The sequence below is a fragment of the Oryzias melastigma genome, linkage group LG16, assembly GCF_002922805.2.
Source record: "Oryzias melastigma strain HK-1 linkage group LG16, ASM292280v2, whole genome shotgun sequence".
Lineage (NCBI taxonomy): Eukaryota > Metazoa > Chordata > Actinopteri > Beloniformes > Adrianichthyidae > Oryzias > Oryzias melastigma.
The window spans coordinates 3,636,024-3,654,582 of NC_050527.1; the positions used below are offsets into that span (position 1 = coordinate 3,636,024).

Below are 18,559 nucleotides of genomic sequence, written 5' to 3' on the forward strand. Positions count from 1 at the left end.
ACATGTTTAATTCTCACTGATTTCAGTTTTTACCTCACAAAATATGTCTCTTTTCTAACATTTTTGTCATCATGTCCCCAAAGTATAATACTTCCACCCTCGTGCTTCACAGTCAGTTTGGTCTTCTTGGAATGCAACTCTGCATTCTCTCCCCTCCTAACATGGTGAATAGTGCTTAGATCACATGTGTCAAAGTCAAGGCCCGGGGGCCGGATCCGGCCCTCCGAGTAAGATCTTTTTTATTTTATTGTTATTAATGGCCCGATGTTATCTTGCGCTTATTTCTAACTTGTATAATTTTGACAAAATGTATTTTTATGGATAGTAAAATATTGAAATGTATTTAAGGTTTAAGTTGATTTATTCTGGAATAATATTTGTGCTTTTTTATTCATAGTTATGTTAAAAAGTTATAGTTTTAAAGTTTTAAAATAAGCATTATACTTGCTTTTTGGACTATTTTGGCATTTACTGAGATTTGTAGACTATTTTGGAGTTTAGCTAATATTCCAGCTACATGCTAACTGTTTTGGCTAACATGAGTTTTTTTTATTTTTTTTTATTTTTTATTTTTTTAGAGTATTTATGCATTTAGTTAATGTTTTAGTTCGCTATCAGCTTCGGTGATTTCAGATATCGCCTTCAATTATTTCAGGTATCGGCTTCAATGATTTTAGGTATCAGCTTCAGTGATTTCAGCTATCGGCTTCAATGATTTCAGCTATCGGCTTCAATGATTTCAGGTATCAGCTTCATTGATTTCAGGTATCGGCTTCAGTGATTTCAAATATCAGCTTCAGTGATTTCAGCTATCAGCTTCAATGATTTCAGGTATCAGCTTCAATGATTTCAGGTATCAGCTTCAGTGATTTCAGCTATCGGCTTCAATGATTTCAGCTATCGGCTTCAATGATTTCAGCTATCATCTTCAATGATTTCAGCTATCAGCTTCAATGATTTCAGGTTTCGGCTTCAATGATTTCAGCTATCAGCTTCAGTGATTTCAGCTATCAGCCCCAGTGATTTCAGGTATCAGCTTCAATGATTTCAGGTATCAGCTTCAATGATTTCAACTATCAGCTTCAATGATTTCAGGTATCAGCTTCAGTGATTTCAGCTATCGGCTTCAATGATTTCAGCTATCGGCTTCAACGATTTCAGCTATCATCTTCAATGATTTCAGCTATCAGCTTCAATGATTTCAGGTTTCGGCTTCAATGATTTCAGCTATCAGCTTCAGTGATTTCAGCTATCAGCCCCAGTGATTTCAGGTATCAGCTTCAATGATTTCAACTATCAGCTTCAATGATTTCAACTATCAGCTTCAGCGTTTTTAGCTATCAATTTCATCATTTCCCGCAGCCACATTCAGCTTACAGTGTTCACACCAGCATTATCATTTGTAATGCTACAATCTAGTTTATAATTATGTTGAAAAGTTATGGTTTTAAAATTTTACAATTTTTGTGTTCAATAAATGTTTATCCTGTTTGACCTACAACCTACGTTGTGTTTTGGATTTTGGCCCCTTGTGCGATTGAGTTTGACACCCTTGTTTTATTTTCTCCCAATCCTCCTCTGGATCTTCCAGATTCTCTGAAGAACTTTAGGGGCCTGGACATGTGCTGGTTTAAGCAGCAGAACATTTGGAGCTCCACGGGATGTGAATCTAAGACAACACAGTTCAAATATGTCTGGCGAGCATCACTTTAACATTCACCCTACTAAGCAATTTCCATGGAATGTTCATAACCACGCGATTTTTTTAGGGTGCCACAAAAAAAAATCATGTTTTGTGGCTCCACAAGGGGTCGTTGTGGTCGCAGGGATCTCCTCTCCTGTCGCTCCTCAAACATCCATCATGCGTCACAAAGGTAGGACATTTACAGGAAGCATACTTCACATTCTTTGTCTGACGGTAGGCCTTAAAGCCAAACCGACTTACCAGTCGAGATAAAAGAGGCTGTGTCTCAGGTAGCTGCTCAAAACTTTAGACCAACAATGAAAATGTGAGTTTCTTAAGGTGTTTGATTTAAGGACAAACTTAGAAAAAATGTTCAATGAAAGAGCAGAAGAAAAAATCTGATTTCACTTCTTTTTTTTTTCATTTTTATAAACACTTAGATGTGAGCGCGAACTCTTCCACTCTTGGCGTGGTCAGATATCTCCTGTTTTTAGCACATCCATCATTCCACGAGGACACGAGTCAGCATCTTAACATGATGTGATCAATCACTATCGATCCATGAATTCGTTTGCATATTTTCATTTCCACTCTTGTGTTACCCAGCCGTTGTTTTCTTCGTCCTTCTGTTCCATCTGACGCGAGTTTTCCCCCCAAATTTGTTTTTGTCCATTTTCTGCTGTTAAATGTCTCCACCGAGTGAGGATTTGTTGCTGATTCACAAAAAAAAAAAAACACGCACACATTGTTTTCTTAGTTGTTTGTTACATTCAATGAAACTATTTGTATCTTTTCTTGTAAACCTTGCGGTCAAAATAACCGTTGTTGGTGCTTCCTTGCAGTTTTACGCACACATATTTGGAACGCTGCCCTCCAAAAGCTGCGCAGAAAGTACAGCAGGTTTAACTTGTTTATGCAAAAAACGTTCCGAACAATAGAAGGCAATAAAATTAAAACTACTGCTGCAACATAAATGACATCAACGTGGAAAACTTCATTTATTTGATGAGAACCTTGAAATGTGCGTTTTGTCGTGATTGGCCCCTCCATCACACAATGCATGCATCCTTGGGGACTGTAATCGTGAATCACGTGAACATGACCGAGAGTGTGGGGGGTTTGTTGGATAAGAAATTGTCATTTATATTGACCAGCGGTGCTTGATCATTGCAGGAGAGCTTGGAGCGCGTTTGGAGGCGGACATCTGGGGCTTGGAAGCCGCGCGCACTGCGACTAAGGGGCCCCGCAAACATGGCAGAAGGTATGTTAGGAGTTTTTTAAGTAAAAAAGCAAAGGAAAGGGTCCTTTATAGGTGGAAAGGCTGTATTGTTTCAGATATTATGGTGGGGGTCTTCAGCAAAGATTCTTCCCCCGGTGACCCCCCCACCCCTTATTGTTTAGGAGGAATAGGTTGCCAGCCCCCTTTTGTTTACCTCCCTCCTGGCTTTCCTCCCTCTTGCTGTGCCGCTTCTGCTTTTCACTGCATTTTGCATGAAAGTGGCAAACTGCGAGGATTACCTTGTGCGCGCGCAGGAGAGGATACTGTAACGTGGCCGTCGATTCTGACCCGAACCCGAGCCGAAGAACATGGGTTCCGTTTCTAACCAGGAGTTCCCAGGTTGAGTAACTCGATGCGCTGAACTTTGCGACTTGATGAAGTTGTTTTCTTTGACGTTGTCGGTCCGATTGCGGTGGAACATTTTCTGGGGGCTTTGTTCAAACACGTGATGCGTCGAACTCCTGAAATTCTGACGCGCGGAGATCGTTTATTTGAGTCCAGCGCGCCTCCACGTGCAGAGAGATTCTTTCATGCTTTTAAGAGTTTTTTTCTCCCAAGTTATCAGAAGTCTTAATTTAAGTGATCGATTTGTACCAAGTTATCCAAATGTCAGTTTTGGCTCAATTCGTGCGTCCTTTACGCACGGGGCTGGAAGTGTCCCTCACGCGCTTTTCATCCGCAGGAGTGTGCAAGACAGAAGAGGAAGAAGGACCGAGCACAGAGGAGGATTCGCAGTCCTTCCATGGAGTCGGCGTGTGTAAATGGTTCAATGTCCGCATGGGCTTCGGGTTCCTGTCCATGACCAAGCGGGAGGGAGTGCCGCTGGACGAGCCGGTGGATGTCTTTGTCCACCAGGTGAGCTCCGATCCGACTCCTTGTGCGCGCGCCCCCCTCCCCGCACACATCCAGATGGTGAAAAGTTTGGAAGGACACTACATAAAGTCGGTTGTTATTACAACCCAATAAATGGGGTTTTACTTTAGGTAATAAGTCATAAAAACAGTGCGTAAAACACAAAAATGTCGGAAAGTTTAGTCTGAAACTTAAATTGGATTTGTGTTTTTTGGTGCTCCATTTTTCTTCTTCGAGAAAAATCGATTTTGAAGAGAGCAGAGGACCTCCATGACACTAAACCAAACATGATGAAGACAACAAAATTGTGTGCTTTCAATCCAAATGCCAAATAATTGATTTTAATGGAAAAAAGGGTCTAAATTATTTTGAGTATTTTAAATGTGCTAATTTTGGTTAATAGTGAATTACTAAAAAAATAATTTAGTATTCTTGTCAGGGTGATAAATATATAATAATATAATCAATTATAGTTTTTTTTTAAATTGTGCCTGTTTTTTTAGCCCAGGATTTTAAAAACACAAACTATTTTATGATCAATCCCTCTTTTATTCCAATTTTTACTTATTATTATCAGAATATTTCATGTATCTTCATTAAAAAAATAAATAAAAACTTCACAAAGAATTTTTCTTTATCCACCTTCAAAAGGAGGATGGAAGAAGTCGGGGGTTTTCCCTCCTCTTCTGTGAGAGAGTGAGAAGCTCCATTTCTGTCTGATAAGATAAAGGTTTAGCATGTGAATGAGAGGCATCTTCACTGGCAGCTCTTTTACCTCAAAGTTCCTGTCATAAAGTGATTAAAGGCTTCTCTGCTGTCTGCTCAACCCCCTCTGTGTGTGGTACTCAGCTCCACTTTACAACCAAGAATCGTCTTTGAAGAAGACCTCAGGATTTATTTTGGTCAAAGGTTTTTGCTCCCTCACTTCTGTTTTATTTGACCCTTTTCTTACAAATCTTTGCCCTTCTTCTTTACGGTGATGCATACTGAGAGAAGTAAATGCATTGTGGAATCGATGCAACTGAAACTTACAGGAAATACACACTTGATTACTCATATTGCGAACCAAAACCTGGGTTCAGTTGAGAGGGAACCCACATTTTTGTTTTCCCCCAACTGTCATTAGTCGCTACAAACTTCTTATATTCGAAATGTAATCACACCATAAAGGTTTCTATCTGAAATACCACAATTATTTAGTCAATATTTATTAAAATTATGAGTAAAAACAAATTTTTTTTCATTTTAGTTTGATAAAATAAAGGTGTATCCCTAAAAAAAAGTGATGTTTCCGTCATTAGCGAACGTGCAGATGATTTGACAACGTCTGCCGGTCTTTGTGCAGGTGGACAAAAGAGCCATGCAACCGAAATAAAGCACCCCTCAGTCGGGATAGAGCCCCTCTTTGTCTCTGCAGAAGTCTTGCCATTGTCCCTCTGTGCTCTGATGTCTTTCTTAGTCCTAATTGGCTTCCAGGCATTTTTTTTCTGGATTTGAAATGTTCTTGTTTTTAGACCTCAACAACACGTCGAGTGTTGGAGTTTACCTGCTGTTGCTGGTGAGCTTCCATTATCATGGTGGGTTAATGGTCACTAAGGTAGAGCGGATTCTCATGAGGCGTCATGGTTCAACAGTTGTGTTTGAGCTTGGAGGTAAATATCTAAAGATTTATTAAGTTTTCCTAAACCACGTTGCGTGCTCGTTTTGATTCCCCTCAGACAAAAATCCAGAACATTGGTCAAAAGATTTGGTTTTGCTCGGAATCCAATCAAAGAGAAGAGATTAGAGCCTACCAAAACAAACCTGACAAATTAATGCAGCGCTCCATCTATGTCAACAGTGTGCAGTCTGCGTGACAGGTTAATTTTAGCCGCACCAAGGGTTTTTTACAGAGGGGTTTCCCATGATGGTGTTATGCAGTTGAAAGGATTTATCCTTAAACCTGCGCCACACCTTTTCTTTCCTTAGTTGTCGAATTGTTCCTTGAACGGACTAAAAAAATGTTTTTCCACCTCAGGTAAGCCTTAGAAAATCCAGCAGCTGTGTTTGCACTTCTCCGCTCCGGTCACGCCTTTGACGCAACAATTTAGGAGATATTAGTGCTTTTCCTCACTTGATATCCTCCTTGTCTCTGCCAAACAAGTATCCGAAGAATGTCACCCTGACCCCCCAACCTCCCAGAGAAGCCTTGCTGCTTTGTCACCCCACCCCCAACCCGAGCACCAACCCCTGCATCCTGTAGTTTAGGGTTAGTGGTGGTCAGTGTGTTAGTGGAGCTTTGTGATGTGGGTGGGAAGAGGGATGGGGGTGGGGGCCGCAGAGTGGAATGCTGTTCCTCCAGTGGTGGTGGGGGGGTTGAAGGTTATCCTCGCCAGGTTTACCACTCCCAACACAATGAGGAGACAATATGAAGGGTCTTGGTGGTGCACACACACAACCTGGGAAGACCGGAGAGGATTGTGGGAATTGTTTATTTTTTAGGTGAGGATCGCCTTTAGAATAACAGATATCTGATAAGATATCACGCTGGGAGGAATGGTTGGGGGATGTTCCCAGAGGTCAAAGTCTCTACAAGCGGTGGTGGTAATCTGGTCAAGATGAGGAGTCCTCTCAAACGGGGATAACTTGTTTCTCCGTTATAAAACAACACCAAAGATGCTAACAAACGTTGATATTTTCCCCTCTCGCCAGAGCAAGTTGCACATGGAAGGTTTCCGCAGCCTGAAGGAGGGGGAAGCAGTGGAGTTTACCTACAAGAAGTCGTCTAAAGGCCTGGAGTCCCAGCGAGTCACCGGACCAGGAGGCATCTACTGTGTGGGCAGCGAGCGGAGACCCAAAGGCAAGAAGGTCCAGAAACGACGCTCCAGGTGAGGTTTGGGGACGTGGGGAAACAGGATGTCCAATTTCACCTGTTTAAACTTTAAATTACTTAAAATAAATACAGTTATTTGAAAGAAGCAATATATTTTATTAAAGTATTTACATGATTCAATAGATTTATTACAAAAAAAACACCTAACTTCTTAAGTTTACCAATTCAGGTACGTTTTTTTTCTTTGATTTGAATTGACTAATTTCTTTAAAAAAGAAAAGAATAAAAACAATTTTAAGGCATTAAAAAGGCTTCTTGAAGGTGTAAGACAAATGTTGCCCTTTTATTCTGAAAAGCAAATGTACAGAACAGCTCTTCCTGTTTTGTTTCAATAAAGTTAAATCAATGTTTTACTAGAAAAGAAAAAAAGTTAATTGATTCTACAAAGTGTAAATGAGCAAGTTAGTCAAAAAAAGATTATAAATGAACTATCGATTGGAATCACTGGGTACCTCATGATACGATGTGAAACATGGCGCGATGATATCGCGATACTGCGATAATTAGTAAAAATCATTGATAATGACTCACAATGTATAGAAGAAGACATATTTTTTACAAAATTATATTCCCATTTATTTTTTAGCTTGAACACTATCAGTAAATAACTTGTGTGTAATTTTTGCAACATTACTAAAATCAGAAATACTATGTATTTGACAAGAATTGACACCAATTAAATTTGAATTATCTGTAAAATTCAGTGCTAACAATAGGAAACATAAACAGCAGTGCCACTACTTAGTGCAAAATTGTTGTAAATAGAACAAAAATTAAATAATTAAAGTAGCTTTCAGGCACACTGGTGCAACGGAACGTCTCACCAAAGGAATATAACGTTTTACAGCCTCTTCAAACGAAAATAAAAGCTCGATACTTGGTGAGAATCAGTCGCAGGACTAAATATCGATATTTTGGCACACCCCTAAAATAAACCGACACTGAAAACTATTTTTAAAAAAATGTTTAATTAGTTGTGATTTCAATGTTATTATAAGGCTTATTTTACATTTTAAATGCGCTCAGCTGTGAGTGAATTTGAATGAGATGTACTTATTCTAATTCAAATAGTTAAATCAGTAAAGAAATGTTTGATTGCTCAATGAAATAAGCTATTTAGTTCATTTTTTTTATCAGATTTGTAAAATTGTTGCAGCTTCTCTCCCAATTTTCTCCCCTCACTCGCTCCCCAACCCCCCAGCTCTAACCCAGGCAAGGGTCACGTCAGCCTGCCTGACGTGTGACCTGGATCGATAACTGTTTAAATCGGCCCGTCCCTGGTGAATTCAACCTACTTTCTCCTCTCCAACATTTTGTTGTTATCTTAAAACCAAATGTAGCAAATTAAAGTTTCGCCTGAGCCAAACAGTGTATGCTATTCGATTTAAAAGTGACTTTTGTGGTGTAAAAAGTTTGGGAATATTCTGTTGGTCTAAAAAAGAGAGAAAAACCCATCTGTCCATCCATTTAATATGAAAAAATCAACATTTATAAAGTGAAAGATACAAATTTACTTAATTATCTCACTTTCTGCTTAACCAAAGGGTCAAGCGTTTTCTAAAAAGCGACTTTTGTAAAAACAGTGGTTGCATTTTACTCAAAAAACAAAAAAACAAAGATACTATTGAATTGTCTTGCTAAAGGCTTAACTTATACAAAACACACAAACATGTTTCTATAGCAAATGAAAAATACAAAGAAAAGAGCTCAAAAACGCGGGTGAGAATTTCACGTCACCCTTCCAATATCAACATGGCGACGGGTTAGAGGTGTATCATCTTCACCTCCTGTCAGAAGTGATTACAACCAGAGAGAAGTGAGTGTGAGAACAGAGATCGTTACGGCCTCAAAGAGTCCTGGGAGGCTGTGATGGTTCAATACTTAGACACAATATCACAGAGCGGACGAATGCGCTTCCCATTTAGTGCACTTTATGCTCTAATGTTGATTATTTCTTAAAAGCTCCATAAATATGAATAGTGATTCTTCTTAATTTGAGTCTGAACTGTTGTTGTTTTTGCCACCATCATAAATAAAGTATAATCCAGGCGTGTGTGTGATAAAAAGGAAAGGGGAAAAGCTCCTATCTTTTTAATTGATAACAGATGCAGGAGCCCAGGGTGGCGGGTGAAAGGTCATTGTTGTCATGGCGACTGTGTATGAATAAAAGGAAGAGAGCTGGGGGCTCGGATGGGATTGGGGGAGGTTGTGTCAGGGTTCAGAGGTCATTGCTGCAGCTTTCATACACAAAGGGGACCACTTCCACTTGCCTCCCGATAGGTGCCGAAGTGGGGAACTTCTGTCATGTGCTGGTATAGACCTTGACACAACCCAAGCGGCCAATGCTACAAAGCCGCGCTGACCCCTCAGCAGCCGCTCCTTCCAAAACCTCATCTGGTGCCACAAAGGTAGCCGTAGGGGGGGTGGTGGCCACAAAGACACAAAATGTCCACCTCACGCCCACCACCCATCTGTCTTCCACCGCAGTACGCGTGGCCATTCTATAGGCCATGTCCGCACAGTGCTGGTAAATGTCACCGCTGGTTGCTTCTAGTGACCTCATGTAGGGTTTTCCAAAAATCAGCACTAATGAAAAGAATGACACATTTGACACAAACGGAAGCTTTTGTCAAGTGTCAAAAATCACTAACAGAAAATATTGAGTTCTAGGACAGATGAGCAAAAGTAGACACAAGTCTTTAAAGATGCTATAGATTTTTTAATTTTTTTTCCTAAATTGCATCATCTGAGAAACATGACTAGCTAAAAAATTCCTCAATCAGTTGTTCCTTTCCTGGAGCACTGTGGCATGCCCTGAAATGCCCTCTGAAGATTTACGTCCAACTGACAAACTCACATGGAAATGTCGCCCTCTTGTGGTCAAAATCTATAAAACAATTGATTTGCCTTTCAATACTAAAACTGAGACTGAAAACTTCTCAAATGAGTCTAACTGAAATTTTTTGTTTCATTTGAAACCATTTTTAGACCTTAGACAAAATAGGAGAAATTTCAGAATTTGTAGTTTTTATATAAAGCACACATTTTTTTTTTAAATAAATAGTTTAAAATATATTTTTTTAAAGGATTTTAAGTTTTTTAAAGAAAAACTATTATTATTTAGTTCTGTAGTTGCTTGGCTATCTCGTACTGGACAAACTGGTTCACTTTACTTTTTTTTTTACATTGTTTATATGAAAACAGAAAATTTCTAACCAGCATGTCTGCTTTAAACAAAACGTAAAGTGGTCTGTTTTGCAGGAAAATATTGTTTGTTTGTTTTTTTGCTCTTGTGTTTCCAAAGAAAATGTTTATTTAAGGGCCAAAAAAAAAACATTCAAATATCCCCTTCTTAACCCTCTCTGGGCAGGCATTGCAGATTTGCAACCGCTAAATGCTAGCTTTTTTGCATTTTTTGAAAAAAAAAAAAAAAAAGTTAAAATTTGAACTGGCGCTCATACTATATTCAAGTCTCTAGTGGTCACTCATCATGCAGGGCCAATGTTGCAAATCTGCAACATCTCAGAACTCAATGCATGTGAAGGTCTCTCAAAAAAAGTCAGAATTGTATATTACTACCCACATATAATAATTTTCCCCAAATATCACATTTTTTCTGCTGCTAAAACTTAATTTGCTCTTGAGAGTGTTAAAAACCAAAAGCCTAATTGTATTTGTCTATATCAGGGGTCTGCAACCTGCAGCCCAGAAGCCAAAATTGGCTCTTCTAACCCTCCATTGTAGCTTTCTGGTTAAAAAAAAAGATTTTGGTTTAAAAAAGTCACTGTACAGTAAAGTAAAAAAAAAAAACACACAATAGCCATAGTGATTGACAATCCAGAATCAAGCATTTTGACAAATTCCAGTGTTCTAATGTGCCTCATGGTTAAAAAAAATACAGTTAATTAGCACAGTTTTAATTTTAGAAAATTAGATTTGTAAATTTCTGGCTAACAATATATATATATATATTTATTGCTGACATGACCTACCACTAAATTTGCTTCATCGAGATGATTCTATGTGACACAGGAAGTCTTTTATTTTGAAAGGAACTCTAGTAAACCTGTTAAAAGTTATAAATGTTTCATATTTTGTAATATATATATATATAATTTATCTTAAAGTTTGTCTTATTTGGCCAAAAGATAATTCTTGTGTACTTGTATTTCTCATAAAAATCACAATAACAAAAATACAAAGTCTTATTTTTCTAAAGCATGTGTTGCTCCTGAAATGGCTCTTTAAGTGTTACAGGTTGCCCTGGTAATGATCAAACACTTCTCCTGCTCAGGTGCTACAACTGCGGAGGTCTGGACCACCACGCCAAAGAGTGCAAGTTGCCGCCTCAGCCCAAGAAGTGCCATTTCTGCCAGAGCATCGATCACATGGTCGCCAGCTGCCCAATCAAAGCACAACAGTCCTCGCCGAGCTCTCAGGGAAAACCGTCTCCCTTGAAAGGAGACGAGGGAGGTTACAGCCACCCGGCGCCGCCTCCCGAGACGTCAGATTAAACTAAAAGGTCGGGCCTCGATTGAAGCACAGAAGCCAATCAAACTGCTTCGACGGCGAGGAAGGTCATCGATTCCTTCCCGGCTGTTGAAGCTGCTTTTGGATTTACCTCAGGTTTTTTTAAGAAAAAAAAAAAGTTTTTTCCAACTGGTGTAACACTCAGGAAGACTGCTGTATTATTGCACTCGCAAAGTTTGCTAGATGAAAGAATCACTGCTGTTTAGAGGGGGTGTGAGGTCGTAGAGGGCGAAACCACTTTGGTTTTTTCAGGACCGATTCTGCGGGACAAAGAGCCTTTTTGTCGAGGCTTTCAAACACCCACAATATATGCATAAGACTGAATAGAATAGATTTATACTTTTTTGCTGCCTTACAAATTTCATCTCTTTCCTGACTGTTACACCTCATTTTTTAAGAATGCAGAGATGTAATAGTTAGCAATGAATGTTAGTGCGCATATCACATGGGAAGTGGGAGGGATCACGAGGAAAAAGAACATTTTGATGGGTTTAAGGGTATAGCTTTTGGCAATGAAATGGTATTTTCAATATTGCAGTTGACCATCCAGTTTTCCTGGGGCCAAATGAATGTCAGACCAAAAGTTGTTTTCAGGTTTTGGTCAGTTATATATCTATTTTTTTGCTTATTATTTTTGTTTTCTTTATCATTCAGCTTTTTGCTGGCTAGTCTGGTCTACCTCACTGGTGCATGTATCCTCACTGCTTACAATATCCAGATATTCTCAGACTAGAGCTTTGGAGATTGTATGTTGGGTTAAATCAAATCCTTTTTGCACTACAGTATTTACACTCAGTCGACGTGAAATGTGATATTTTTAAAAAGGGTAGCGGAACATTTGGATTGCGGGGATTTGCCGCCTCTTGTTGCTCCATAGGTGGTGGTGGTGTTGACTGAAGGTACCGATCATTGTGAAACTGCATTATTATGTAAGGTCTGAATGTATTTTCATCATCAAAAGCTTAAACTTTCCACCAGATTGATGAAGTGAGACAAAATACAAAAGGTTTTAACCACAAACCACTAACTCAACAGAAGATGGTCAGTTGCTCTGTTTGAAGTGGCGCCGCGATGTAGTTTCGCAATTGCTCAAAGCCTAACAATGGTTTTACCTCATCTTCTGTCAGCAGGTGAAGAAATACAGTCTAATCTGACCCAAAGATGGCAGCAGAACGCTGCCGTCTGTGTTAAACAGTGCTGCTTTTTACTGATTTTAACATGACGGAATCACACTTGAAATAGACTGAAGAATCTTATTACTTGAAGAAAACAAAACCGAGGAAGAATCAGACACGGTGATGCCGGTGAAATGACTGGTGCTTTTAATTTATAATCCAGTATGATCAATTTCTAGGTAGTTATTTAAGCCTTTACCTCCCTGTAATCTGCGGAAGGGTGATAGTTCAGGAACACCACGGAGGAGCATATAGGTCTAGCTAGCTAATCAGCGTTTTACTCCCGTTTTACAGGAGAAGCTGACGTTACATCCAATTAATATATATGTAAAATTATTCTAAAGCCTTTTTAAAAAGATCATACTACTTATTTATTTTCATTCAAGAGTACTGCAGCTTATCCCTCTGCTCCTGTTGAGGCCTCTCAGTGAATAAATGAGACATCAGAAAACTGCAAAGTCATTTTTCTTTTTTTATATTTTCATTTTTTTAACATCCGGGTACTCTCATTGTACATACGTGCTTGATTGATGTAATTTTCCTTAATTTAATTCAGTATAAACACAATTTAACAATAGTTTATCACTAGTTAAGAGTAACAATATAAAAAAACATGCTGCACACATGGTAAAATGAGAACTGTGAGGGTTTTTTATTAGATTTTTTTTGTTCTTTCTTCATGTGAGTGCTTGATGAGCCTTTTTCAGACAAAACGATCATTGTCATCCTTATCTATGCCAAAACCAATGCAATGTCACTGCACTAATCATGTGTAAGATGCATTAATTTGTTTTATCTATATGTAAATATTTCATTTTTTTATATTTTTGAATATATATCTTGATTTTTTTTTTATATACTTTTTTTTTTAATCTTCAGTTCTGAAATGACGTATAGTCTTTTGATTGTTGAGGGGAAATTAAACAATCTACTACGGTGATTATCTCAGGAATGAATCATCTGAAACTCAGGGAGCGCTTCAGATTGATTGGAGTTTTGTGACAAAGCAGGGATCGAAATGCTCATCCGCATGATGTGAAGAGAAGGTGCAGTTGTTTTATTTTATTTTTGTCTTATTTACTGGGCATTTATTAGAAAACTGTGAAGATTTTGGTCCTAAAAGCAACAGCTGCAAATGTTGATTCATCTTTTCATGTTACGATTCTTTCTTTTTCTGTATTTTTCGACATAATATAAAAACAAGTGTTTGTATTTTTTCCTCTATAATCGTTGTAGATGGGGATGTTGTAGAAGATTGTAAAGGGACTGGGGCTTGTAGTATTTAATCATCGTCTCATCTCAAGCTTTTGATACTTGGTGTTCCAGACTATCAGTGCTTATGACAAGAAGAATGTCACGAATGATTGACACACATCGTTTTCCACGCTTCCATGCAAGGCGGCGCCTTGTAGAAGTTCTCACCGTTTGGCGTTCAGAGAATCAAACTGATGATTCTACTCAGGTTTTTAAAGAAGTGCCGTCGTAAAGCCAGCTGACTTTTCTGGGCATTTTTTTATTCATTATGTCAAGTGCCAACATAATATGAACAAATTATTTTTATTCTATTATTAAAAAAAATAAAAAAAGGACAAGCAGAACTTTTTTAAAAGCATTAATTGTGCCATTTGTCAAGCTCTGACGAACAGGAACTTGGAAGGCCACTGTTTGGATGAAAGTGTTCTAATGTCTGCAATATTCTACGTTGTTAAAGCCAGACATGTGATTGTAACAAACCTGATCAACACATCACTGGTGTGTTTTTGTGATTTTTATTGTTGAGCCTGAGATTTGCTCTGTTCAGTGTAACTTTTGAAACTTCTCAAGCTTTTTTTGTTTTTTAGGTAGTGGTTTGTGACTATCAGCCATTTAATTTATGGTGTATTTTATCAGGTACAGAAGACAAGAGTTACCTCAAAAACGTGCATTTATTAACACGATGAATGTATAACTAACTACTGCCACTGAACTACAGATGTGTTGAACTCAGGCAATTTACTGATTAGTTTTTCAGCGATGAAACAGCATGTAAGAGTTTGAAAGTATTACTGTGATCATGTTTCTCTGTGTAAAGATCTGCTCTTTTTCATAATAAAGAAGTCAGTTTTGATTTCCCATGAGTGTACTCTTACTATAAAAGATTTTTTTAAGTTTTTAGTCCAAAATATTCCAGGCATGGAGAACCTGGATTCAATTCCCAGGGGTGCAATGAGTTTAATCCACTGCGGGTCTTTAGCCAACCCCCATTTACAATTCTGCCCAGGTCTGGGGTTCCCTGTGCCCGTCCCCAGCCCAGATAAATACAGGGTAGAGTCAGGAAGGATCCGGCTTAAAAATCTCTGAGTGTGAATCAATGAAAGCTGATTGACTGTGGAAATCCCTGACGGGATGTACCGGACAGTGAATAAGTGAGCACATGAGGCAAAAGCTATTATAAGATTTTTACGTGCCAGCAAAGAAAAAAAATTCAAAAAATGAATTTATTTTTAGATGTGACATGTTTTGAAAGTTACTATAATAGGTCTACATTACAAATTGCTTGCATGTGTTCTTCAAAAAATATTTTTTTCTGTTATTCCTTAACAAGCTTTAACACTTAAGCATATAGTAAATAAACTGTGATGTGGTAAAATCAGCTTAAAAATGCAAATTAATTGCAAAGGAAAAATCTTTTTGTCAAATGGGTACATTAAAGTCTTAGTTTTATGTGTCTATTTTTTTTAGCTATAAGTCTTGGTATTTTTTAAGTTACTAAACAAAGTAAAATAATAAATAAACAAACAATAATAATAATAACAGTAATAATATTAATAATAATTGATTGGTAACCATTTTTGCTTCAACACAAGCCAAACATAATTTTTGTGATCCAACATTACTTATATTATTTGATCAAATCTGACACAGGGTGAAAAATAGCTATCCTGTGTTACCAATATCATTTGTTTTTTGAAAATTTAGCGAATTTAAAGCGGGTGAAAAATATAAACCATTTATTTATTTTATAAATACTGCATGTGAAACAGTAGGGGAGGGGGGGAAACTGTCCCTCTTTCACAATAAATGTCTCATTTCCGTTTGTGACGACAAAACCGGAAATTGATTATTTCTTCCGAAAGGGGCTTTCATGAACCGTGGAATTTCACTTAAAGACGTCTGAAATATATCTTCGTGATCAAAAGAGTATTTATTTGACCGATTAAAGGGAACTGAATACGAAACTACGTTAAAAAAAAAGTGTATTTATTATTTTTAAAATCTTAGTTATGCTTCTTACTCATACTTCAGGTATTAATAATCACTGGCTGATATGCTATAAAATATATTTTGGCCCAATTTAAAACTAGTTTAGCTGTTCCACGGAAGTGGCACATTTATATCCACGGGGAGGCGCTGTTTTCTGTTGATCTTTAGCTAATAAGCCAATATGGCTGCCACATAGACTCTGCACTTCATTAATGTTTCTTGTCGAGCTTACTTTTAAAAGCTAGTGCTTGGTTTTACTTTGCCGTTAATTGCTGGTCAAATATAAAACAATGTGGTTTCCGCTTCATATAGTCCGTTTAAAGGGACAGACTCCTAGCATAAGACGGCACGCGGCTGCTCTGCTAAAGCGGTGCAGGGATGCTAACGTTTCTAGCTTCAGTCATTCAGCTGCACGCTCCTCCAAAACCTGCCAGGCTCTGGTTTACACAAACCACGGAGACCCTGCAAAAGTCCTCCAGTAAGAAAATCCGTCTGTATCCGCATTTCTGTGTTTAAATATGCATGTATTGCAATAATGGCTCCATTGTTTTCCTTGCCTCAATGTATATGCTGGAGTTCACAAAAGCAATCCCCCAAATTAAATTTTCTTCCTTTATTCTGTCAGGTTGAAGAATGTGGACCTTCCACCTATTGGAGAAAAGGATGTCCTTATTAAGCTGTTGGCCGCTCCAATCAACCCATCTGACATAAACATGATTCAGGGTATTTTAATTATTTGTGCACAAGCCATCAGTATTCAGACATCGGCCTAAGGTGTTTTGTTTTATTTCTACAGGTACTTATGCTATCCTGCCAGATCTTCCTTCTATCGGTGGAAATGAGGGCGTGGGTGAGATCATAGACATCGGCAAGCAGGTGAAGTCGCTCAAAGCAGGAGACTGGGTCATTCCAAGAGATGCTGGTCTTGGTAAATTACTGCCTTCATAACACGTAAGTCGGTAAGCCTTCAGTGAAAAAACAAGAGTTGTGTGTCTTTGTGTGTGCAGGAACATGGAGGACAGAGGCAGTGTTAGCTGAGGATGATGTCATCTCCGTTCCGAATGATATTCCTTTGCTTTCAGCTGCAACACTTGGAGTGAATCCGTGCACTGCCTTCCGGATGCTCTCAGACTTTGAAGATCTTATGCCAGGTCTTGGATACAGAAATCCTCATAACCTGCCACTGAAACCTAAAGATGCTAAAAGACTAATAGAGTTAAAATGAAATAAACGTAGATATTCCTTAAAGTCCCACTCAAACCATATTTTGATCTATTGTAAAATTCTCAGAGGTATTTGAATTATAATTACTCACGTTTTAGCCAAAGTAAATTAGAAACAGGGTTGTTTTCTAGGAAATAGTTTCTGCAGAGCAGCAGTAGTTCATTAGAAATTCTCTTTTGTGGATGCATCAGAATGGGGCAGAACAGGGAGCTTTTGGGGTGATGTAGAAGCTTTTTCCAAAGGCATTTTTTGTTTACTTTTCTTGATTCACAACGATTTGAATAAAGAAATACTCAGAAACACAGTTTTAAGATTCATTTTCTTTTTATATGTCCTCCATCATGAGAAAAATGCCTCAAGAACATGTTAAAAATGCCACACGGGTCTTTTTAGTGACACACCAAGCCTCTGTTTTATGTCCTTCCAGGCGATTCAGTAATCCAGAATGCAGCCAACAGTGGAGTTGGGCAAGCTGTCATTCAAATAGCTGCTGCAAAAGGAATAAACACTATAAATGTTGTTCGAGACAGGTGATTTTATCCATCTCGTTGCTAGAAAAAATGTGCTATCTGTGACTTTTTGTGCCCTTGTTTATTGAGCCATTGTTTTTTTTTTTTTTTTTTAAAGGCCAGAGTTCGCCCAGCTCAGTGAAAGACTAAAGGCCATGGGAGCAACACATGTGATCAAGGAAGAGGCCCTGCGGCGGCCTGAGATTAAGGAAGTGTTCAAGGTCTGTAGATTTCAAGATAACGTTAGAGATATGATCACATGGTTTTGTTTTTCTGAGCTATAACATTTTATTTATTTACTTTTAGTCATGTCCAAAGCCAAAATTAGCATTAAATGGAGTTGGAGGCAGAAGTGCAACAGAACTCCTTCGACATTTACAGTAAGCGTCTTAGATCATATCTATTTTTAACTATGATAACCATGAATCATTTACATTTTTCCACTTTACTCAAAGGACCTCACCAAGAATTTCACGTCGGCTCATTCACACACTCACAGACATTTGTTCCAATCTTTCAGGATTGGAGGGTCGATGGTGACGTATGGTGGCATGTCTAAACAGCCAGTTACTGTGCCTGTGGTAGGAAGGAAAATGCACAAAATCGATTTATCTTTAAGTGGTATTTAATTTGAAAACAAGAACTGATTTTGTTTTCAGAGTGCTCTCATTTTCAAGGATGTGAAAGTTCGGGGGTTTTGGGTCACTCAGTGGAAGAGAGACCACTCTCATGGTAAGTTGGTTTCAACACTCCCTGATTATTAAAAAATAAATAAATAAAAAGCTAAATCTGATGATGTGTAATGTTTTCCACAGATGGGAGCTTGTTTGGAGCCATGCTGGATGAACTGTGTTCCCTCATCCGGCAGGGGAAGCTAACCGCTCCCGCCTGCACTCAGGTGGCTCTCCAGGACTTCCACCAAGCTCTGGATGCTTCTATGCAACCTTTTGTTTCCAGTAAACAGGTTCTACTCTTGTGAGGTTGCTGGTTTCAATAACCACATGCCACACTGTTGGTTTAGGTGTTCAACTCAACCCCTTAAAAAAGCCTTCCTGTCTGATCTAAAATTATGTTGTGACTGCTTTATAAAAAACATTTTGTCATGAAATCTACATAAATAAAATTTAAATTGTTGTATTCAATTATTTAGATCTATTATTTTGTGTTTCATAGAGATTCAGTGGTGTAAAT

The 18,559-nt window shown here is 38.3% G+C and overlaps 2 protein-coding genes across 3 annotated transcripts; both read left to right on the forward strand.

The window, feature by feature from the left end:
• The first annotated feature begins 1,496 nt into the window (after positions 1 to 1,496).
• si:ch1073-284b18.2 (protein lin-28 homolog A) lies at positions 1,497 to 15,027 on the forward strand. Of its 2 annotated transcripts, none has more exons than XM_036215729.1 (4): positions 1,497 to 2,945; positions 3,646 to 3,818; positions 6,507 to 6,682; positions 10,982 to 15,027. In XM_036215729.1, exons 1-4 carry the CDS (start codon positions 2,936 to 2,938, stop codon positions 11,199 to 11,201), a joined length of 579 nt encoding a protein of 192 aa, XP_036071622.1. In that variant the 5' UTR covers positions 1,497 to 2,935; the 3' UTR covers positions 11,202 to 15,027. The 2 variants fall into 2 exon arrangements, with proteins under 2 accessions (XP_036071622.1, XP_024124190.1); XM_024268422.2 differs by lacking the exon at positions 1,497 to 2,945 and adding an exon at positions 3,143 to 3,302.
• Positions 15,028 to 15,630: 603 nt separating this feature from the next.
• mecr (mitochondrial trans-2-enoyl-CoA reductase) lies at positions 15,631 to 18,510 on the forward strand. Its single transcript, XM_024268463.2, has 10 exons — positions 15,631 to 16,113; positions 16,261 to 16,358; positions 16,432 to 16,563; positions 16,643 to 16,786; positions 17,287 to 17,389; positions 17,487 to 17,589; positions 17,675 to 17,748; positions 17,889 to 17,949; positions 18,028 to 18,100; positions 18,184 to 18,510. Exons 1-10 carry the CDS (start codon positions 15,926 to 15,928, stop codon positions 18,345 to 18,347), a joined length of 1,140 nt encoding a protein of 379 aa, XP_024124231.1. The 5' UTR covers positions 15,631 to 15,925; the 3' UTR covers positions 18,348 to 18,510.
• Positions 18,511 to 18,559: the final 49 nt, after the last annotated feature.

What these genes read in the sequence shown, in the direction of transcription:
- mecr (XM_024268463.2), top strand. Translation starts at nt 15,926, where the DNA reads ATGTGGTTTCCGCTTCATATAGTCCGTTTAAAGGGACAGACTCCTAGC. An exon ending in GACCCTGCAAAAGTCCTCCA is followed by an intron (nt 16,114 to 16,260) that starts GTAAGAAAATCC and finishes TTATTCTGTCAG; the next exon opens with GTTGAAGAATGTGGACCTTC. An exon ending in ATAAATGTTGTTCGAGACAG is followed by an intron (nt 17,390 to 17,486) that starts GTGATTTTATCC and finishes TTTTTTTTAAAG; the next exon opens with GCCAGAGTTCGCCCAGCTCA.
- si:ch1073-284b18.2 (XM_024268422.2), top strand. Translation starts at nt 3,272, where the DNA reads ATGGGTTCCGTTTCTAACCAGGAGTTCCCAG. An exon ending in TGGATGTCTTTGTCCACCAG is followed by an intron (nt 3,819 to 6,506) that starts GTGAGCTCCGAT and finishes CCCTCTCGCCAG; the next exon opens with AGCAAGTTGCACATGGAAGG. An exon ending in GTCCAGAAACGACGCTCCAG is followed by an intron (nt 6,683 to 10,981) that starts GTGAGGTTTGGG and finishes TCTCCTGCTCAG; the next exon opens with GTGCTACAACTGCGGAGGTC.